Source organism: Hesperophylax consimilis, chromosome 8 (assembly GCF_061612785.1).
Source record: "Hesperophylax consimilis isolate HC1 chromosome 8, BYU_Hcon_1.0, whole genome shotgun sequence".
NCBI lineage: Eukaryota > Metazoa > Arthropoda > Insecta > Trichoptera > Limnephilidae > Hesperophylax > Hesperophylax consimilis.
The window spans coordinates 24,258,922-24,277,829 of NC_142843.1; the positions used below are offsets into that span (position 1 = coordinate 24,258,922).

General features: G+C 32.5%; 2 protein-coding genes across 2 annotated transcripts; both read left to right on the plus strand.

The window, feature by feature from the left end:
- The first annotated feature begins 3,512 nt into the window (after positions 1–3,512).
- LOC149421766 (acyl-CoA-binding protein homolog) lies at positions 3,513–13,871 on the plus strand. The gene is made up of 4 exons (XM_089634537.1): positions 3,513–3,650; positions 3,944–3,965; positions 13,032–13,146; positions 13,645–13,871. The coding sequence occupies exons 2-4, from the start codon at positions 3,951–3,953 to the stop codon at positions 13,776–13,778; spliced, it is 264 nt and encodes an 87-aa protein (XP_089490663.1). The 5' UTR covers positions 3,513–3,650; positions 3,944–3,950; the 3' UTR covers positions 13,779–13,871.
- Positions 13,872–13,949: 78 nt separating this feature from the next.
- On the plus strand, positions 13,950–16,595 carry LOC149421767 (acyl-CoA-binding protein homolog 1-like). Its single transcript, XM_089634536.1, has 4 exons — positions 13,950–14,034; positions 14,309–14,351; positions 14,964–15,078; positions 15,971–16,595. Exons 2-4 carry the CDS (start codon positions 14,337–14,339, stop codon positions 16,108–16,110), a joined length of 270 nt encoding a protein of 89 aa, XP_089490662.1. The 5' UTR covers positions 13,950–14,034; positions 14,309–14,336; the 3' UTR covers positions 16,111–16,595.
- Positions 16,596–18,908: the final 2,313 nt, after the last annotated feature.

Below are 18,908 nucleotides of genomic sequence, written 5' to 3' on the forward strand. Positions count from 1 at the left end.
GTTGAGCCTTGTCCTGGTTTTTTGCTCACTGTTTGCATGCGTTGCCGGTAGTTCAGGCTCTCGTCCAAAGTAATTTCCGGATGACAGCGGTGGGAGTCAAGGTAAATATTTTTTCCATCACACTTAGGACGGGTTGTTTCGGAGAATTTGAACAATTCATCAAATTTCAACGTTCATTTTCGGGTTCTGTGAAAGACTTATTCAAGTTCTGTTTTTATATTATTGTAGGCTAGTTGCTTGACAAAACTGAAATAAAAACAGAACTTGAAAAAATCTTTCACAGAACTTGAAAATGAACGTTGAAATTTGATGAATTGTTCAGATTCTCCGAAACAACCCGTCCTTAGTTTGGTGTTCGCCTGTGAATTGCTAAGATGGAAAGCTGTCGCAAACTGTTTTCGACCTATTTGGCTTTAGTCACCAGTTGAGGAAATATTCTTCCATAGCTTTTAGTTCAGAATTAAGGTTCTCTTCTGCTACTTTAACCCTCCAGCGTTTTAGGGTCATATATGACCGGGAGTCCATATTTTATAAAAGTATTTTTATCTTTTTTCTATCAGGCGTAAATACGTAATTTTTTTGACGTTAGAAGGAAAAATAATAATCCTTTTCAATTTACTTTAAATGTTTATACTGGAATCCATTAATAAAACCCTAAAAATAGCCAAAAAGGATAATTAATATTTGGCGACGGTATCGAACAATTTCTTATTTTTTTATTATATGAACAAGATAAAAGTGAAGGTACAGTTTTCTTATAAAATCCCCAATCAAAACGAACGTGTTTTAGAAATATTGAGTTCTCTCAATTTTTCTATGATTGGAGGAAAAAATTACGTACAAATGTGGTTAGCGTTTTTGACAACGTTTTTCACGTTTGATATTAAATTTTTATTATTTAGAAATAGTAATATTTATTTTAAATGCATATACCGGAAAGATAATTTTATCTAGTTTCTAAAACAGTGTTTTTTTTACGGAAAATTAATAAATAAGATGTATACATCGCATTTGAAATACACAGATAACACTGCTAACTGAGTCAAAGTGTTCAAAGTACTGAAGGGTTTTGGCTTGGGCTGTGACGGCGCGGCGATGTCATCTGCGTAGGTAAATTTCTTGCCTTCTGTGTAAGGAAGGTCTCGGGTTAAAAGCGATGGGGCCAGCACTCAGCCATGGGCAAGGCCATTATTGAAAGGTATTTTTAAATTTGTTTTTGTCTAAATATAAATCATAAAACGTAGGTACATAATATTACTGTTCATCTTTTATACATCTCGTTAATTAAATAGATAGCTATAAAAATACCACGAGAAATTTGTTGAAACGTTAAGAGAGATTAACAATTAAGTTTTTTTTAAGAGAAAGATTATTTTTACCAAATATAATATCGCGACTTCATTTACAGTCGGTTCGAAGAATATGGTTTTATGAAAAAAAAATATATATGTAGGTATAGGTATATATATTAAACTGCGTGCAAGATAAGATAGCACTCATTAATATGTTTTACGTACACCGGTACTTTTTTTGTACAAATTTAATTGATATTTGAACGGTATGAAATATGAAGTATGACTTGACGTGGTGGATAGATTTACCGTACACGTCACGTAGTCGTATGTACGCGACCGGACTGGTTGTGTTAGTGTCGAAAATGCATGATGAAATCGCGAGTAGGATTTTTTTTGTAACAAAATCGACGGTAAAAAGTGCATCAGGTGTCTCAATTTCTTATTATGATATCTTCCCAACCAATTTGGAATTAATGTAGGTAGGTACTAGAACCTGCATACTTCATTAAAATTACGATAGTGGAAAAGGATTAATAATTCTTCATTTTTATCACACATCTCTAAGGTAACCTCTAAGGTAAGGTAAACCACAACATTTGAGTCTAAAATTATAAAAAAGGAAAAAAAATCAGATTACCATAAAACCTGACCTTGATGAAATTTAACACCAACAACTAAAAATATCGTTAAAAATCTATTTCTAATTTAAAATATAGATAATTTAGATTTTTTAATGTTATAAACATGAATTTAAATGTTATTATTTGAACGGTTTTGAACGTCGAAACAGTCTAACAATAATAATTAAACAAAAATAATAAATGCATTTAGAGAACTTTAGTGATCGACGAACCGGTGGATGCAATATGTTAGACATAAATTGATAATACGGACTAGTCTAAAGTTAGTAATAACATATTTCATTGCAGAAATGTATTATTTATTTGAACAGTGATTTTGCAAAAAAATGGCGCTTATGCAAATTATACATATATTATTATTGACTTAATTAACTGAGCGTAACGGTCCGTTTTGATTTGACGACTTTGCATTTCATCTGTCTGTAAACTTGTTTGTTTGTTCCGTGTCCCGTTAATCCTGTCAAGATGGTAACCGTATTCGATGGTACCTTTTCATTCCGCCAGAGAGCATGAGCGTTGCAATCGTTGCGAGCTGCCAAGACGGAGTAATCCACTACTGTTCACAGAACTACTAGAAATAAGATTATACGTCCACTGTTGGGAGTGGCGAGGTTCCGGACAAATTTAGCGATAGACCCCAGAACAAAATTACTCGAAAATCTTGTTTTCAACTGAATTCACTTGTTGTTGTTATTCTCTTTTTACATTATTTATTCTTAGAATTGTTGTACACCGTTATCGGACCGTTGGTATTTGGTCTTTGGTATAACTTTGTATTTTTTATGTTAACCATCTTTCTGTTGTGTGCATTACGAATAATATAAAGTATAAACAGATTATCTTGAGGTAAATATTTATTTTTATTGTTTATTTATGGTACAATATCTTACATTTCTTAGCACAATTTAGTATTTTTTTTATTTATTTTTTTATTCCAGACGGGGAGGGTTGTGCAATCCCACGAGCTCTATATTATACATAGAATATATATATAAAGTAAATATAAAAAGATATTGTAAGATAATACATACACAATAAACGAAAACAAAAGATAATAATAATACAAAAAACATAATGAGATTAATGTTTTTTTAAAATAAATAAAATGTTGGCCTCACTGGGTGGCTTACCCGTGCTGAGGCCTAACCAACCTAAGCCTAACATTAATATACAATAAAGTGGGACATGGTTAATACGCAATTTATTTTCCATTTTTCCAAACTATTTCAGTTTGCGTATATGGAAAATAATAGTTATTTCGTTGAAATTAAAATCGATTGTTTACTGGGCGGTCATCGTTATTATTTTCAAAGTTTCAAGGTTAGTTAACAAAATACGTCAAATTATCCGCTTTTTTAACGAAATAACTGTTAAAATGCATACATTTTCGGTTACTGATACAGAAACGGTGCCTATTAATCGTGTCCGACTTTTCTACATATTTGGCGATTTTGATTTCGTTTTATTGAATGAGAACCGCCCACCTAACCCCACCCGATGAGATAAAATAAAAAAATTGTGTATTTTATTGAAATTTCCACTTGGCTTCTGCCTATTGACTGTTGAGTCCATACCTGTATTTTAAAAGTAGGTAGATACTGAATTGTTTCGCAGACTGTTCTCAGGTCGCGCGTACCTCTTTGTATAGTATCCAATAGATTTCAGTTTGCACGAATCGTTTCAACTGTGAATACGTTCTTCAAATCCAAACCAGGTACGTCCCCACCTTTTTATTAAACATTCTTAATTCAAATTAATTCTGATTTAATTGACACGAGATATTTGTCGAGCGTATGGTGTATGCGACCGTAAAAACTTTTGCAATTTAATGCAATATTTTTTGTGCATTTTGCAATAAGTTGAAACACTGAACCAATTGGATAAATTATTTTTCTTCTGTTCGTGCAAGAAATGATTAAGTTCCATTTTAATATCAAAGGTGGCTTAACCTCACAGTCGAGTTATATTTTACTATATATTTACGTGTTTTTATTATTTTTATTTCAGCACAATCATGTCACTGGACGAGGTAATATATTTTATTTTATTTACGATTAGGAATGTTAGTATAACTGTTTGTAGATAACCTCGTGAACACCATATTTTAAAAATATAAATATTGTTTTACTTATGGGTAACGAATAACCAATACGTTAAACACGCATAACATTATATACAAGTGTTTGATTAGGTACAAGGTACAATATTTACTCAACGAATTTGGTATTTTAAATAAATTTGTTTGCACGTAACATGAACATTAAATTTGAATGTTCCATGTTCTATTTTATGTGCAAGTCGCTTTTTTCATGTTTAAAAATCGTTATTTAACTTTACCTAAGGTTTTGTGACGAGTGGACCGTAGGAACATGTCTGTATTTTATTATTTACATAATATATTATCGTAATGACCTCAACTATGCCCGCAGTTCAAAAGTCGTAGTCGTACCTTATGTGGTATATATGGTCAATAGGTTTAACCATTTTAGGAATCATTCACAATATGCTGTACACATCCATCTACTAACCATCTACTTTTACCTTATAAGTGAGATAGCTAGAGAATTTTGACAGGTACAAATACCTACCAATTTATATTTCTTGCTATATTACCTTGCCCCATGTCCGTGTGTAATATCATCGCAGGTATTATACTAAATGATAATATATACAGGATATGAGACAGGTTAGCTCCTCGAACCTACCTGAACTTTGTACTTAACGAAAAGTCATCCATCAAGTTTATTTGCGTAAAAAAGGCAATTATTAGATATCGTGTTGAGTCAGCGACACGTAGCAAGAGTATTTTTAAATGCTTGGTTGATTCTAAAAGTAGATTATAAATACTTATTGTGATTATTATACAGCTTCGTACAAATAAATAGCATCGGTTTATTTTAAGTAAACCGGAAAAAAAAACTGTTCATCAAGAGCTGTCGTGCTTGAATTTAGTCTTGCGTTACAGGTTTTTTTTTAACTTGCCGTTGTTTGCCCATACATAATGGTCAGATAGATTAGCCAAATGGTCTTTGAGATTCCTAGGTAAAAGTTGAGGATCGAATTAGAGATTTTACGATATTTTTGCCATCGATTTATCTGTTTCTATATCTGCCTCTAACCACGTACACAAAAATACGTTCTTGTCAATTTAATGTCTCTCTAACACGAATGAATGATTTAATATACACGCGATTTTTTTATAATCATGACTGGAGAAAGTATTGTAAAACAATATGCGGATTATATAGGATGTTCAGATACCTGTTGAAGAAACTTGAGACTTCATGAAAGTAGACCAGTTAGGTGGTGATTGGGAAGACGTTAAAAGAACAGCCCAGTTTTGATGATTAAAGCCAATCAAACTAACAGTTTAATTGTTGATATTGATTTAATCGTTTCAACGGTATATCACATTTGGAGAGAGTTTGCATTAAATAGGTAGATCGGTACCCAGGTAACTGATAACCTAAGTATCGATATCACGCACAGTTACATGTGAGTAAATTGAAAGTGTTGATAATAAAAATGGTAGTTATGTTCCTTATATTATAGGAAAATACTGGGTTTGCTTGATAAGAATCTACACAGGTTAGGTACCTGTTTCAAAGGCAGTTACAGAAGAGACCGTGAATGTAGTATAATTAATTATTATTCTCAACTGAAATGGCACAAATTCGTACGAAATAGGCTAAAAGTAGAAGAGTGCAACAACCTTCTCATATGACGTATGGCTGCTGGTTCTATTACGAATTTTAATATTTAGTATAAAGTACCTTAAGTACCTATTAACTAGTTTCGATAATATTATGTAATTAAATAAGCTCAAACAACAAATATTACAAATTTATTGCAGTTTTCTAGATAGGTTTATATAAGTTTATGAGGATTAAAATGAGTATTGCTAATATATTAAAAATCTCTTCAAATCATTAGTAATCCGGTTAAAAACGGGATTGCAGGCCTTAACGAATGAATCAATAGGTTTCCTGATAAAATTTTAATAAAATACGAATATATTATAACGACGTCGGAACACGTGTTCATAAAAATCATAAATATTTTCGCATTTAGTTATTATATATTATCAAGGCAAATGCAGTTGCATTAACCGGATTACATTATTCAATTAATATTTGTTAATGTATTATAAAAAATATATGCATACAATACATAGGTATATTAATATATTTTATGTTTTTGGTTTTAAGGTAGTGTCATACTTTATTGATTTAAAGTGAATTGTTTATGATAACAAGCTTTTAAATTTTACATAATATTTGCAAAATATTACCTAAATTTGATGAATAAAAATTAATAAACAACAGTTAGATTAATCGATCGCTAATAATCTCGTAATCTGGTCATATCTCTTATTATATATAGACTTACCGAATTATAATATTTATATTATGATTTAATTATAAGCCGTTTGATATTGATTTTTTCCACAGATATGATTTGTTTACCTCTGTAGGTATTTGAGGAGATTTTCACCGACCTCGGCTTCGACCGAGATTTCAATCAATAATAGGAAAAAGCAAATTTGTGTCTCGTCTTACCTTTCTTACAGTCAAATGTATATTAAAGCTTCATGGCTCATGATGCAAATTACGATATGAGTTGAAAGTAGTTTCGATTACCTAGAAATTTCAGACAGAGCTGTACAAAAGTCATGACGCCAGACCGAGAGTGTTTCTGCTTCAGAAACAAACAAATATAGATTTTCTGCTCCGTACTTATCTAAAATAACACAAAAATAGTATGCAAATATCCAATAGTGTGCAAATTTAATAATAAACAATCGTATATAAGTATTTAATTATTAAAATGATTAGTGCTGGAATTTAATTTGATATATACATAAACACGTGTGATGGAAATGTATGTATGCATATATATTTTTTTAATTGAAAAAAAAATATCAACGGACGAAAAAATAACATTTGATTCTAATTATTTTTTAGTTTATCTTTCATATTTTCAATCATATTTTTAAACAACTTTTTTTATTAATATACAAGTTCTGCTGTGTAATTATTATTACTATGCATGACAGCTGTTTCGCCTTCGAAGGCATTATCAAACTGTGATCATCCAATAGCTAACACGCATATTAATAATTATACAGCAGAACTTATTTATAAATAAAGTGTTTTTTTTTTAATAAAATGAATAATAATATTATTGAATATAAAAGAAAAACTTAAAATTGATATGGAGTTTTACAAATTAAACTCGATAATGATACATAATAACATCTACATATTTTACTCTATTATGCTTAGGAATCGCTGGTTAAAATCCTTCGGATACGTGCTGTTACACCCTGTATACTGAAATATTATAATTATCTTTATTTTGGTACAAGGAGCTGCCAGAGACAGAAATACTTTATTATTAATTAATCAGTTTTATAAATTAGGTAAATTTGGTTCGTTAGGTATTAATAAAATACTCGTTATTATTTATGTAATTGCTATCTTGATATTTTGATAAACTGATAACGACTTTTCACGTTTCAAGTTCATTTAGGTTATTTTTCAGATATACAAATATTAATGTGATCATTACAGGACATAATAATGTGATTTACATACGATAATATTAAATAGGTGTGGTCGATTAACGAAAAATGGATTGTTAATTATGATTGAAAATCGTCAATAATATTATTTTCAACAACACCATATACCTACTATTCTTGCTTACACAGCTTACCCACGTAGGTACCGATATTAACAACAGATTACGTATGATGTAGGCAGGGCCGTATTTAGATTGTTAAAGTATTATAAAATATAATTAAGCGGCTTAGGAGTATAGCGATCCATGGTTTTTCAACATATTTTCTGCTTCTGTTTACTTCACAAATGTCAAAGTCCTGACATGTAAGATCGTTTGCAAAAACGAGAGCATCTTCCGATAGGGTGATGACTTTAGGGCCACTTGGGTATCTAGAGCGGTCGATCGATTAAGGCTTTATCGATAACGTCGGTAACTTGTCATCGTTCCCGAGCATGACTGCAGATAACTAACGAATAAACAGTTCACAACAACTAAGTGTTCTTGATTTATTCGATCTGAACTGTTTTTTGTACGCTAACGATCTCCAGTCGTGCTCGGGAAAAATGACAAGTTACCGACATTATCTTCTAAAATATACTTGCATTGTGTCGCGAGTGGGAGGGCGAGGGACTTTTTTTTAATAAATCTACAATTTTATTCCGAGATTGATGAAATTTTGCACTTTTAACCTTCTAATCAAGAGAAATGTTACTATCTATTTTGAAAAACCAAAACCACCCTATCCAATTTTCCCACACGTTAAAGCAGAATTTTTATACTTGTTGGTGAAATTTTTCACACATGATGTTGGAAATTAGAGGAAAATTACTGTCAATTACTCGTGCATCGAATTTTGAAGCCCGGACTTCAGCTATCGAAAAATCCACAATCGATCGACCGTGCTAGGTGTTCAGTACTTACGTAGGTAGGAAAGCAGAAAATTTCTTTCTTGACTTTGTGTAATATTTATGATAATATCTGCGGTTTTTCGTGACACTAGTAATGACTATTCAAATATATGATTAAAAATCTACATTGCATTATAAGACTGCACCTTGCCTCAATACCAAAGTTCAAACTCCAGAAAAACACATTAAAAAACATAAGTACCTACGTACTTTAAAGGTGGCAGAGGTTCACAAAAAAAGATTTGTCAGTATTATTACGCGTAGGTATACCATTTATTACATGTGGTATACCTCAGGATTTAATTTCAGATTACTGCATAAAAAAAAACTCACAGTGGGATGGATCGTTTGGGAAAATTTGTAATGTATTTTTTTTTATCTTGACCCTGTTTTATGACAATCGTTTGTAATGTATTATTATTAATGGAAATTTAGAACTGACGCATACAAATCCTATTACGCTATAATAATGATTTAAAATCATTAAATTTACGATTTTTTTTTTTTTTTTATAGTGAATACCTCACAAGAGTCCCAACTGCTCCCATCTGGAGCCAGTGAGACTATGGCATCCCCAATTGGGGGATGTTGTGAGGCCGAAGGTAAGTGGGGAAGGGAAAGAGGAAGGTGGGGAAGTACCTGGCTATTCAGATCTAGTCACTAAACACGGCTAAAGCCATTTGGAGCAACGTTTCAATTCTGAATGGTGGTCTTACACCAGGGCGATACTGGTAGTATCTTCCACTCTGGAACGTGCCGCAAATATACTATATATTATTTTAATTAATTTTATTAATTTTAATTTATTTTAATTAATTAATTGTGAAATAACACAAATTAATCAAATAAAATTTATTTGCGCACGCCGGGTTCGAACCCGTGACCTTCGGAATGGCAGTCCAATGCGTTACCACTGGACTATGCCGGCCGTCAAACGATGGCAATATTATATTGTTAAGTCGATTAGTTTAATGATGATTCGATTAATTTATTTAATTTTACACTTTTTGCGTCACTTTTTTGAACATTTGAAAAGATAGAATAATCTTGCTTAGTTTAAAAAAGTTAAATTGAGATTTAAAAGCTTATGTTGGAAATGCTCAACGAGAGTGTTTCTGTTTCAAACATACGGATTTTCTGCTTTAAATAAAATTTAGGAGAGTGATTGAGGAACGTAAATACCTCAATCTCTCATAGCTATCAACTGAAATTTCGGACCTTAGTCTGCGAATTCTGCTGAATTTTCAGACTAAATGAGGTGTTAAAATTTTGCCGATTAACCGTCAAAATAGTTTTTGAATTGACCGTTTGACAATGATAAATTATTATTGAGATCATCGCAATTAGAAAGCGTTTTCTTATAATTACCTACCGGTGAATGCGATGAATCATACATTTCTTATTGACGTCAGCATCAATACTTGATCAAGCATAAAACTCTTCGATTCAGTTCACTAGTGATTCATACTTGGCATACCTGGCCTTCACTTGCACATTTCTAGTCGCGGCGACCAAAAAATCGCTGCCGCAGAAAATCTACAAGTGCACCTTGCACACTGCGATAAATAAAGTCGGAAACACATTATTAAAACCCGACGCGACCCGATGAAACGCGATGCGTGTAGAGTCGAATCAAATGTATTGTTTTCTTATGACCAGAATCACACTATGAACACCCGACATGGCGTCGCGTCGGATGTTCATAGTGTGATTCTGGTCATAAGAAAACAATACATTTGATTCGACTCAACACGCATCGCGTTTCATCGGGTCGCGTCGGGTTTTAATAATGTGTTTCCACCTTAAATCGTTGCATTTGAACAGTTTACTGGTATATCTATGAGTATCCTAATGATGGAGTGCTGGTACCTACCCTACACTGGTATATCTATGAGTATCCTAACAATGGAGTGCTGGTACCTACCCTGATGTATGGAAGTGAGGCATGGAACTGGCAAAGAAAGGATGAAAGTAGATTGAATGCTGTTGAAATGAGATCCCTGAGGCGTATGTGTGGTAAAACCATGTATGATCGTGTGAGGAATGTGGATATCCGCAAAGAGTGCAAGGCTGATGTAAGCGTAATGAGTAAGATCAAGAAAGGGACGCTTAGATGGTTTGGGCATGTAGAGCGAATGAGCGAAGAAAGGAGTGTAAGGAGAATATACGATGCAAATGTGAATGGTAGCAGAAGTCGGGGGCGCCCGAGGAAGACATGGCACGACCAAGTGAATCAGATACTTGAGTCGGGCCATGTCAAGAGTCAGAACAATAGAAGAGTATGTATGAGACGATGTATGAATGTGAATGAGGCAAGGAGTGTGTGCCAAGACAGAGTTGTTTGGCGGTCCGTCCTCTCTGCCTACCCCTGCGGGGAAACGGCGTGATGGTTAGTTAGTTAGTTAGTTATCCTAATGATGTCATTGAAACTACTTGTGTGCTCGCTCTTTTGCTTCGGGAGAGAAGTAAACAGCGGAAGCATCTTTATTGGGTACATCCAATATCAAATCAAAGATAATTTAAAGGGCAGTTTTACAAGTTATTTGATAATTTATGTGATGACCCCGCAGATTTCTTCTAATTACTGAATGACAAAAAGTAATGTTGACTAATTGTTACAACTGTACGGTGAAGAGGGCCTTATACTGCTCGGGCTAAAGAATTTACTCATATAATACACATGCAAGATTTTTTTGACTGGCACCACTTTGTTGCAATTCTCAAAAACACGGTCGTTTTCGCATATCGCGTTTATTTGCCAACTTCACGTTTCTTCAGATTACATTTGCGATGTCATTGACCCAGAATTACTTCGAAATTTGGCCAATTTGATTATGCGTTCCATATTCGCTTCGGTAAATCGATTTAAAATATTCCTCTGACAGTGCTGACAATAGGTACCTACCTATTACTGCTTTTCTACATTTTCAATGCGCGACCGATCAATATTTGTCAAATTAACTCGATTGTTAACAAAGTCCGCGATCTCCGTCTTAATACGACAGTAATACGTCCCTAATCCGTCTAAAATCTAAATCTAAAAATCTGTCAGCCACTAATACTGCAGTATTACGGCTGGTATATGCAGAACACTTGCGCATGATTATGAGTATAGTTCTACTAACCTAATCTTATCCCTTCGTATTATCTATTATGAGTAAGGTGGACAGTATTTAAACAGAAACCAGAATAAGACTGCTTCAGAACTACCAATAACTTTAATTCCGTACAAACCATAAAAGTAGTTTGGTCTCCATCTTGCAAAACTCATATCGATAACACTGAGCGAATACAAAAAAAATACGTTTCTTAAATTTTAAATTAAATATCCCGCTAGAATACATAAATTATCCTTTCTTATTAAATACTATAAAAAATCATACATTCGAAGACAGACGCAAAATAAATGATAAAACTTTCTTTATATTAAACTGTTCTGAACTCCTGCAACTTATAAACTTAAACGGTTCCATGATAACTCAACACAGTGACAATTCAAAACACTTTTAAAAAGTGATATAAAGTCATTAGAAACGATGAATTTTTTTTTAAACCTAATCTAACCTAAACTAACCTACTTAACCCAGTTAATAAAGTTTTTGTTTCATCACTTTCCATGACTTTATATAACTTTTTAAAGATGTGATGAATTATCATTTTGATGATTTATCCGGTCACCGTTTAATGTTGACCTAGTGAATTTTGTGGATCATATTAAAAACCTATTCCAACCCAATTTTTGAACATTTGATTGCCTTTTTGTTAACCTATCTGATGTATCTTTATTAAAAAAAATGTTTCTTGGATTTTTATATCATGTATGTATGTATTTTTTTGTTTATCGTCATTATTTTTTCTATTTGTTCTAAATTACGCAGCATGTCAAAATTTTACTGCTGTAAAATCCCTATGGGCGTAATTGCATAGAAAAAAAAGAACTACGAATAAACTATCACAAGTGGGTGCATTTGCATTGTCCATTGTCCATTGTCCATTGTGTGTGTAGAGCGACAGTCGCGTCGCAGCGAAAATAGGACCGGTTGCAAATTTTTAATCGCTGTGATTGTTTAGTCGCAAGTGTGTGCACTTGCATTTGAAACAATGTTTATTTTTGCGCGCGACTAGAAATAGCAAGTGAAGGCCAGGCCCAGCAAAAAAGCATTTCACAAGATTTTTTTTTCTAACCTAGCGTAACCTGCCGTGTTACTTAATTTTTAATGTCGACTTGTTGACCAGTAAATACCTAGCTCTAAGGACATAACATTTTTTCATATAGCTAAACCACAGAGGAAAGAACTAATTCTCACCACTATTCACTCTATAGCATTAGGTTTATCTTGTCGTCTAGTCAAGGGGACGATAATAATATAATGTGAATCAGGCGAATATGGATTGATTCTTATATACCACTCACGATTGATTACTGATTTGTGATGCGAGGATGTGTACAACGTGAATGTAGGTAGGTACTACTTGTACCGAGTACCTGCTTACGCGATACAGAGTTACATATTTATAAGGAAGCCACTAATCCTACGATCAATTCGTTTTTTGGGTAGGTACCTGCCCATAATAAATGTTTTCGAATGCATTTTTTAATATGATTTTTTTTCTTATTCCAGAGATTCAACACTGCGGCCGACAAGGCAAAGTCCTTCACAAAAAGGCCTACCGATGGAGAGCTATTGGAGATTTACGCACTGTTCAAACAGGCAACGGTTGGAGACAATACCACAGGTAAACATTTAAAAAATCTCGTGGAAAATCACATCAAGTGTACCATGCTATGTTATTAACTTGACCACACAACACCCAGATAAACGCTCTTAAAGCATAAACCTATAAGTACCTACCTAATAAACGTGCACATAAAGAAACCATAAACCTTTAACATAATGCCATAATAATAAGTGTCTTTTAAATTCTACACAACTGATAAACAGCCATTTATGATACAAAAAGTTGTGTAAAGTTTAAAACACAATTATTATTAGCATGGGGAAAGTGTATAACTTATGCCACCATTATGCTTCATAAGCTATTAATATATTAAAATTAAAATAAAACATTGGTATTAGGTATACCTACCTAACACTTTTCTGTTTAAGACTATTTACAATAATCTTATTGTAACATTTTTACCAAAAAATCCGTGACTGTAATTTATTAATAAAATAATGTAGACAATTCCGTAAAAACTTACTGGCTCCAATATTTGTTTAATTTATTTTGCAGATAAACCTGGTATGTTAGACCTGAAGGGTAAGGCAAAATGGCAAGCGTGGTTGGACAAGAAGGGACTTTCCAAAGATGCCGCTAAAGAAGCCTACATAACTAAAATCGCAGAATTATCCGCTAAATACACATAAACTCATAATAACATAACTTAATACCTACAAGAATTATAGGTTGACTTTTATTATATTTTTTACTGTACAAATAAATCCATGTAATACCGAAAAGTGTTGTTTGAATTGCCCGCCTTTATGTGAACTAGTTGCCCTGTTGGTACGATTGATTGTTTTGAAGTTAGGAATGATTCTCTGCCATTTTGCTGATCGCCGCTGCTAACTTATAACTTACTAACTTCATACCTATCTCGTGTCCGTTCTGTCTAGTTTACCGGTGAGTTGTCATATAATATTATCTAATTACTTTGGTTTATAAAACTCCAATTTGCTGCCCGTATTTATTAAACGATACCTCAATTATTATTTTCATATAATCGCCACTTTTTGGTGCATTTGAATTAATACTTCCGCTACTTTAGGCTATAAAAGTGTCATCGACCTTTCAGTCTTAATAAGCTGTAAAATTATTATTCTTAGCATTTTATTTTGCTTAGACCGATTGATGATAAAAGTGTATTTGTTTATATATTCGTATACCTTATTTCCAGATAAATACAGATCATCACAGTAAATAAGATGTCTCTAAACGAGGTTAGTAAACTAGCTATTTAAGCGATTTTATTAATTAGAAATTTTTCTATGTGCAGAATTTTCGGACAAAGCGTTGCTATGCATTGTATGTCGTGAATGCCAGCATATTACTTTTTTAACTTACCTTACAAAAGGGATAGCTTCATTACACAGGCTATCCTTTCACCAAAACCTCATACATTAAAATTAGATAGGTACCTACTCTGCAAAACTTTTTCTTTTGCATTATAGTTTATGGAAATGATAGGTTTTAAATAAGTTTAAAAGTCTTGCATTGATTGATCAGTTTTTAATAATATGTAGCTTTCGAATAAATAAAAATTATAAATCTTATCCAATAATAACCGATATCAGGATATACCGATTTATTTTTGGGGTAATTTAGCCAAATTTAGCATTATATAGACACTGTAATGTTGTCTGAAGAGTTGGATAAAGGAGGTAGCGCAACATGGCATAATACCCCAAAATAAGTCTATAATACTTTTGGCGGTGAAAATCTCATCTTATCCGATATTAGGATGTAATTATTTTCTCTGTACACTTATCATTATTATTTTGTATGTAATAGTTATCATCTTAAAGTATTGATTGATATTTAATTTTTTGTAGAGATTTGAACAAGCTGCGGAGAATGTGAAGAAATTGAAGACCACTCCAGAAAACAGCGATCTCTTGGAAATTTATGCACTCTTCAAGCAGGGCTCAGTTGGTGATTGCAACACAGGTTTGTTTATCATAAATATTTAGGACACGCAATATTTCTTCTATGTGCACTGCTGATAGTTCCATCGTAACCAATTTAGCAGAAAGAGAGGTTACTATGGAGCGCTCAGTTGCACAATTCTACAATACTGAATATATTTACAAATTTACCTCTGTTGAGGGTACATATATTGATTTACCCTTCTCACATTTTTTGTTTTTAAATCTGAGTTCAATCAAATACTGTAGAATAGTTATAATATCTCTGACTTCTAACATTTACTATACAATCTGAAGGCAGTATGCTACACTAGTGTCACAAGTTGTAAAGCTTGGTTTACTTTTATACATTTTATTGGATTTTATATATAATTAGACAATGCTACACTAGAGCCTCTAGCAGCCAGAGGTGCCAGCACATACAAGTAAATACTGCCAATATTTTACTGGAGTTGGTTTTTTTAAATTAATATTCAAGGGTATTTAGTTCAATGTCCTTCATAAGTATGTATTTTTCAAATATTGTCAGCTTATTCATAACCAGGGAATATCTTGCTTTAAAAATATATAATTATATGCATATTATAATAGAAGATAAAATAATAATTTAACATCCACATCAAATAATAGATGTTTAGAATTTAAAGCAAGGTGTGTCATATTAATTATTTTACCATCTATTTATTTTAAATTGCATCTCTTACAAACATTAATGCAGACAAAATGATTATCATATCGCTGATAAAATAATCTAAACACCAGTACATATAAAGTCACATACAATCATTCATTAATCATAATCAATCAATGCGACACACAATATCCCTTAGTCAGAATTATGCACCGAATTATGCACCTTATTATTATCTTTTTTCTTTATCGATTATTCAATTATTTATGTATATTTCTTCCAGATAAACCTGGAATGTTTGACTTCAAAGGCAAGGCTAAATGGGAGGCGTGGCACACCAAGAAGGGACTTTCTTCTGATGAAGCCAAGGAACAATACATCAAGAAAGTGCAAGAACTAATAGACTCCATTGGACTGGCATAAAAGACAACTATTTTTTTCAATTGTACTATTGACTCTACACAAATAGATTTTCTACATTTTTCTAATGAAAGTTAAAACATGATTTAGACATTTTAATTTATGGTGCTTTTCTTTAAATGACCGCTTTACAGTCTATTTTGAAAATGGATCTTTGCTCAAATATAATGGCAGCTTTATTCCTTATATTTCTATTTATTGTAATATTTTTTTTTTAAACTGGCAACTTTAGATATTATTGCACTAAAAAACATTTGAAAAAATATTACTGAACATACGGAATGGATGGTATAATAGTTGCTGCATTATATCGATAATATATCACGTTGGCTTTTACCAAATTCCATAATAAATATCTTTATTATTATTGATTCACCTTTGTATTACATTTTATATTTATGGTACCTACTTCGATAAGTTATATTGATATTATATTATGAATTATTATGTTATATATTTTTGAAAAATAAACACATTTTCTTATCAAATTGATATTTTGTGAAAATTGTCTGACGTAATGCTTCGAAGCAAACAAGTTATGCAACTATGAAGGTGGATAATATATGGATTATGGACAGTGTGACGTACACATTTTGTATTACTATGAATAATTAAGTGATAAGTAGAAACTATTTATAGATAACCTAGTGAACCCATGCAAATTAAAATAAATTGCAGGGTAGAACCCACTTTCAAGAACTCTATCTTCATAAAGCATTGCCATCTGTTGTGCAAAACCAATAGTTAATATTGACATATCTTGTGCATGTCAAAATAAATTCTATTTTGGAAAATCTTGGGTACTTTGCAATGAATAGCCTTATTTTGTACACAAAACGGTACCTACGTAGCCTAGAGACATCTGCACTGAACAAGCAAAGTAATTTCTCAAAAGGTTTACATCTTCAAATGTCAGGAGTCCGCTAAGTAAGCAAATTTTCAATTTCTCAAATGATTCCTCTTTTCAATTTTTTTTGTTGCTATGTGGGTGGGGTGGCTGTACTATAATGGATTTATTGTACTGCCTACGATTGCATGCTAAAAGTCGATAAGTTACAAAACTAATTTAAAAAAATTATTTATGGTTGCCCTTTCCTCATTATAATAAACTGAGGAAGTAGGTACTTACCTTTTACTAAAATGATATTGGTTGAGGGAGACCTTTGAGGTGGGATGAGAGACTGGTTGACCATGGATGAGATGGATTCACACGTCCGTCACTCTTGGACACACTGACCCCCACACTGATTCCTACCCACTTCTCAAGCCCTTTTCCTTCCCAGAACTTCTTCTCCTCCTTTCCCTAATAGGCCCCTTAAGGAATTATTTTCCTCCGGGCCTTTTTTGTGGAGTTGTAAAAAAAATAAATACATATATATATATATATTTACAGTAGTACAACAATGTTTATTTATTCTCCATGTTTAAAACAATATCTGAATGATACAGTGATCAAATTTTTATTCTTTGGTTGCATCACAATATTTTTTTCCATGCATCATAATAATAAGTTAAGTTTAATTATCTTCATCTTTTCCTCACAATAGCATGCGGAAATCGAGTTATTTATATTAGGAAATAAACAATGTACACGGGGGCGTTACCAGCTTCCAAGCTAGGGGGTGGGGGCAGCTTACATTCTTTTGCAGAGCTTAGGGAAGGAACAAAGAAGTAATTAGAATAAAATAGAAATATTTAAATAATTATATGCAATAATTAGTCGCCCGAAATATTAATACCAATTGAAAATATCTCCCGAGTAAAAATAAATGCCGCCAACGGGAATTGAACCCGTGCCTTCCGATGTCCGGTCAGGTGCTCTGTATCCACTGAGCTATGTCGGCTTATTTCCAACCAGCCAAAATGATTCAATATGTACTAGTACCACAATCAACAATTACTGCTTATTATATTTTTTCCACCTGTTAACAACCAACTTTATTTTTGTAGGAAAGGCTTTGTTAGTGCTAAATTTTTCACTAGATGGCGTCGAGACATATGATATCTTCATTTATTGGTGAAATATTTTTGACATGTCAAATATTATTATTTTTTAATGATAAATGAATGTTTATAAGACAAGGTTTTATGCATAGCATAAATGATAACACATATTTATAAGCAATAATTAGTCTAGTAAGAAATTTAGCACTAACAAAGCCTTAAGCTACAAAAATTTAGCTCTAACAAAGCCTTAAGCTGCAAAAATTAGAAAGGGTCGCTTCTACGACTCGATCTCGAGTTCAACAGATGTGCAACGATTTGCAGGCCTCTGAGTTTCCTCCATCCTACAAGATGGATCTTGAAGAGAGTCTTTTCACGGTGTTGACGGAATTGAGACGTCATTTAGGCACCTGCAATAATATTTAATATTTTAGGAAATTAATGATTGTGGTAGGCATATTAATTTGGGCAATTTTAAAGTCTAATGTTAAAATTAGTCTACTGGCATTATAACACAGTAATATTTATATGGTAATCTGATTCATATGTAATATGGTAATATTTAAAAGGTAATCAGATACAAATATGAAGCTCTTTTTTGTTTCAACAAAAACAAACAAGGGATTGTTTCTACCATAAAATAAAAATCAAACAAATCTTACTAAACATTAATTTACTTCCTGTTTCATACTTATATTCTGGTTTTACTGTCTTATAATTAGTCTACTTGATATTTTACTATCGGCCTTTGAATTGTCTCGTACATGACGTACATACGTACTACGTCCCTACGTGTAATGTAATACAGTTGTGCAATTTTATAATATTGTTCAGCTTAAACATTATGCGCCTTATTA

Excerpts from the sequence above, each read along its gene's own strand:
- LOC149421766 (XM_089634537.1), top strand. Across the intron at positions 13,147-13,644 it reads GGTTGGAGACAATACCACAG|ATAAACCTGGTATGTTAGAC; the intron begins GTAAACATTTAA and ends TTTATTTTGCAG.
- LOC149421767 (XM_089634536.1), top strand. Across the intron at positions 15,079-15,970 it reads AGTTGGTGATTGCAACACAG|ATAAACCTGGAATGTTTGAC; the intron begins GTTTGTTTATCA and ends TATTTCTTCCAG.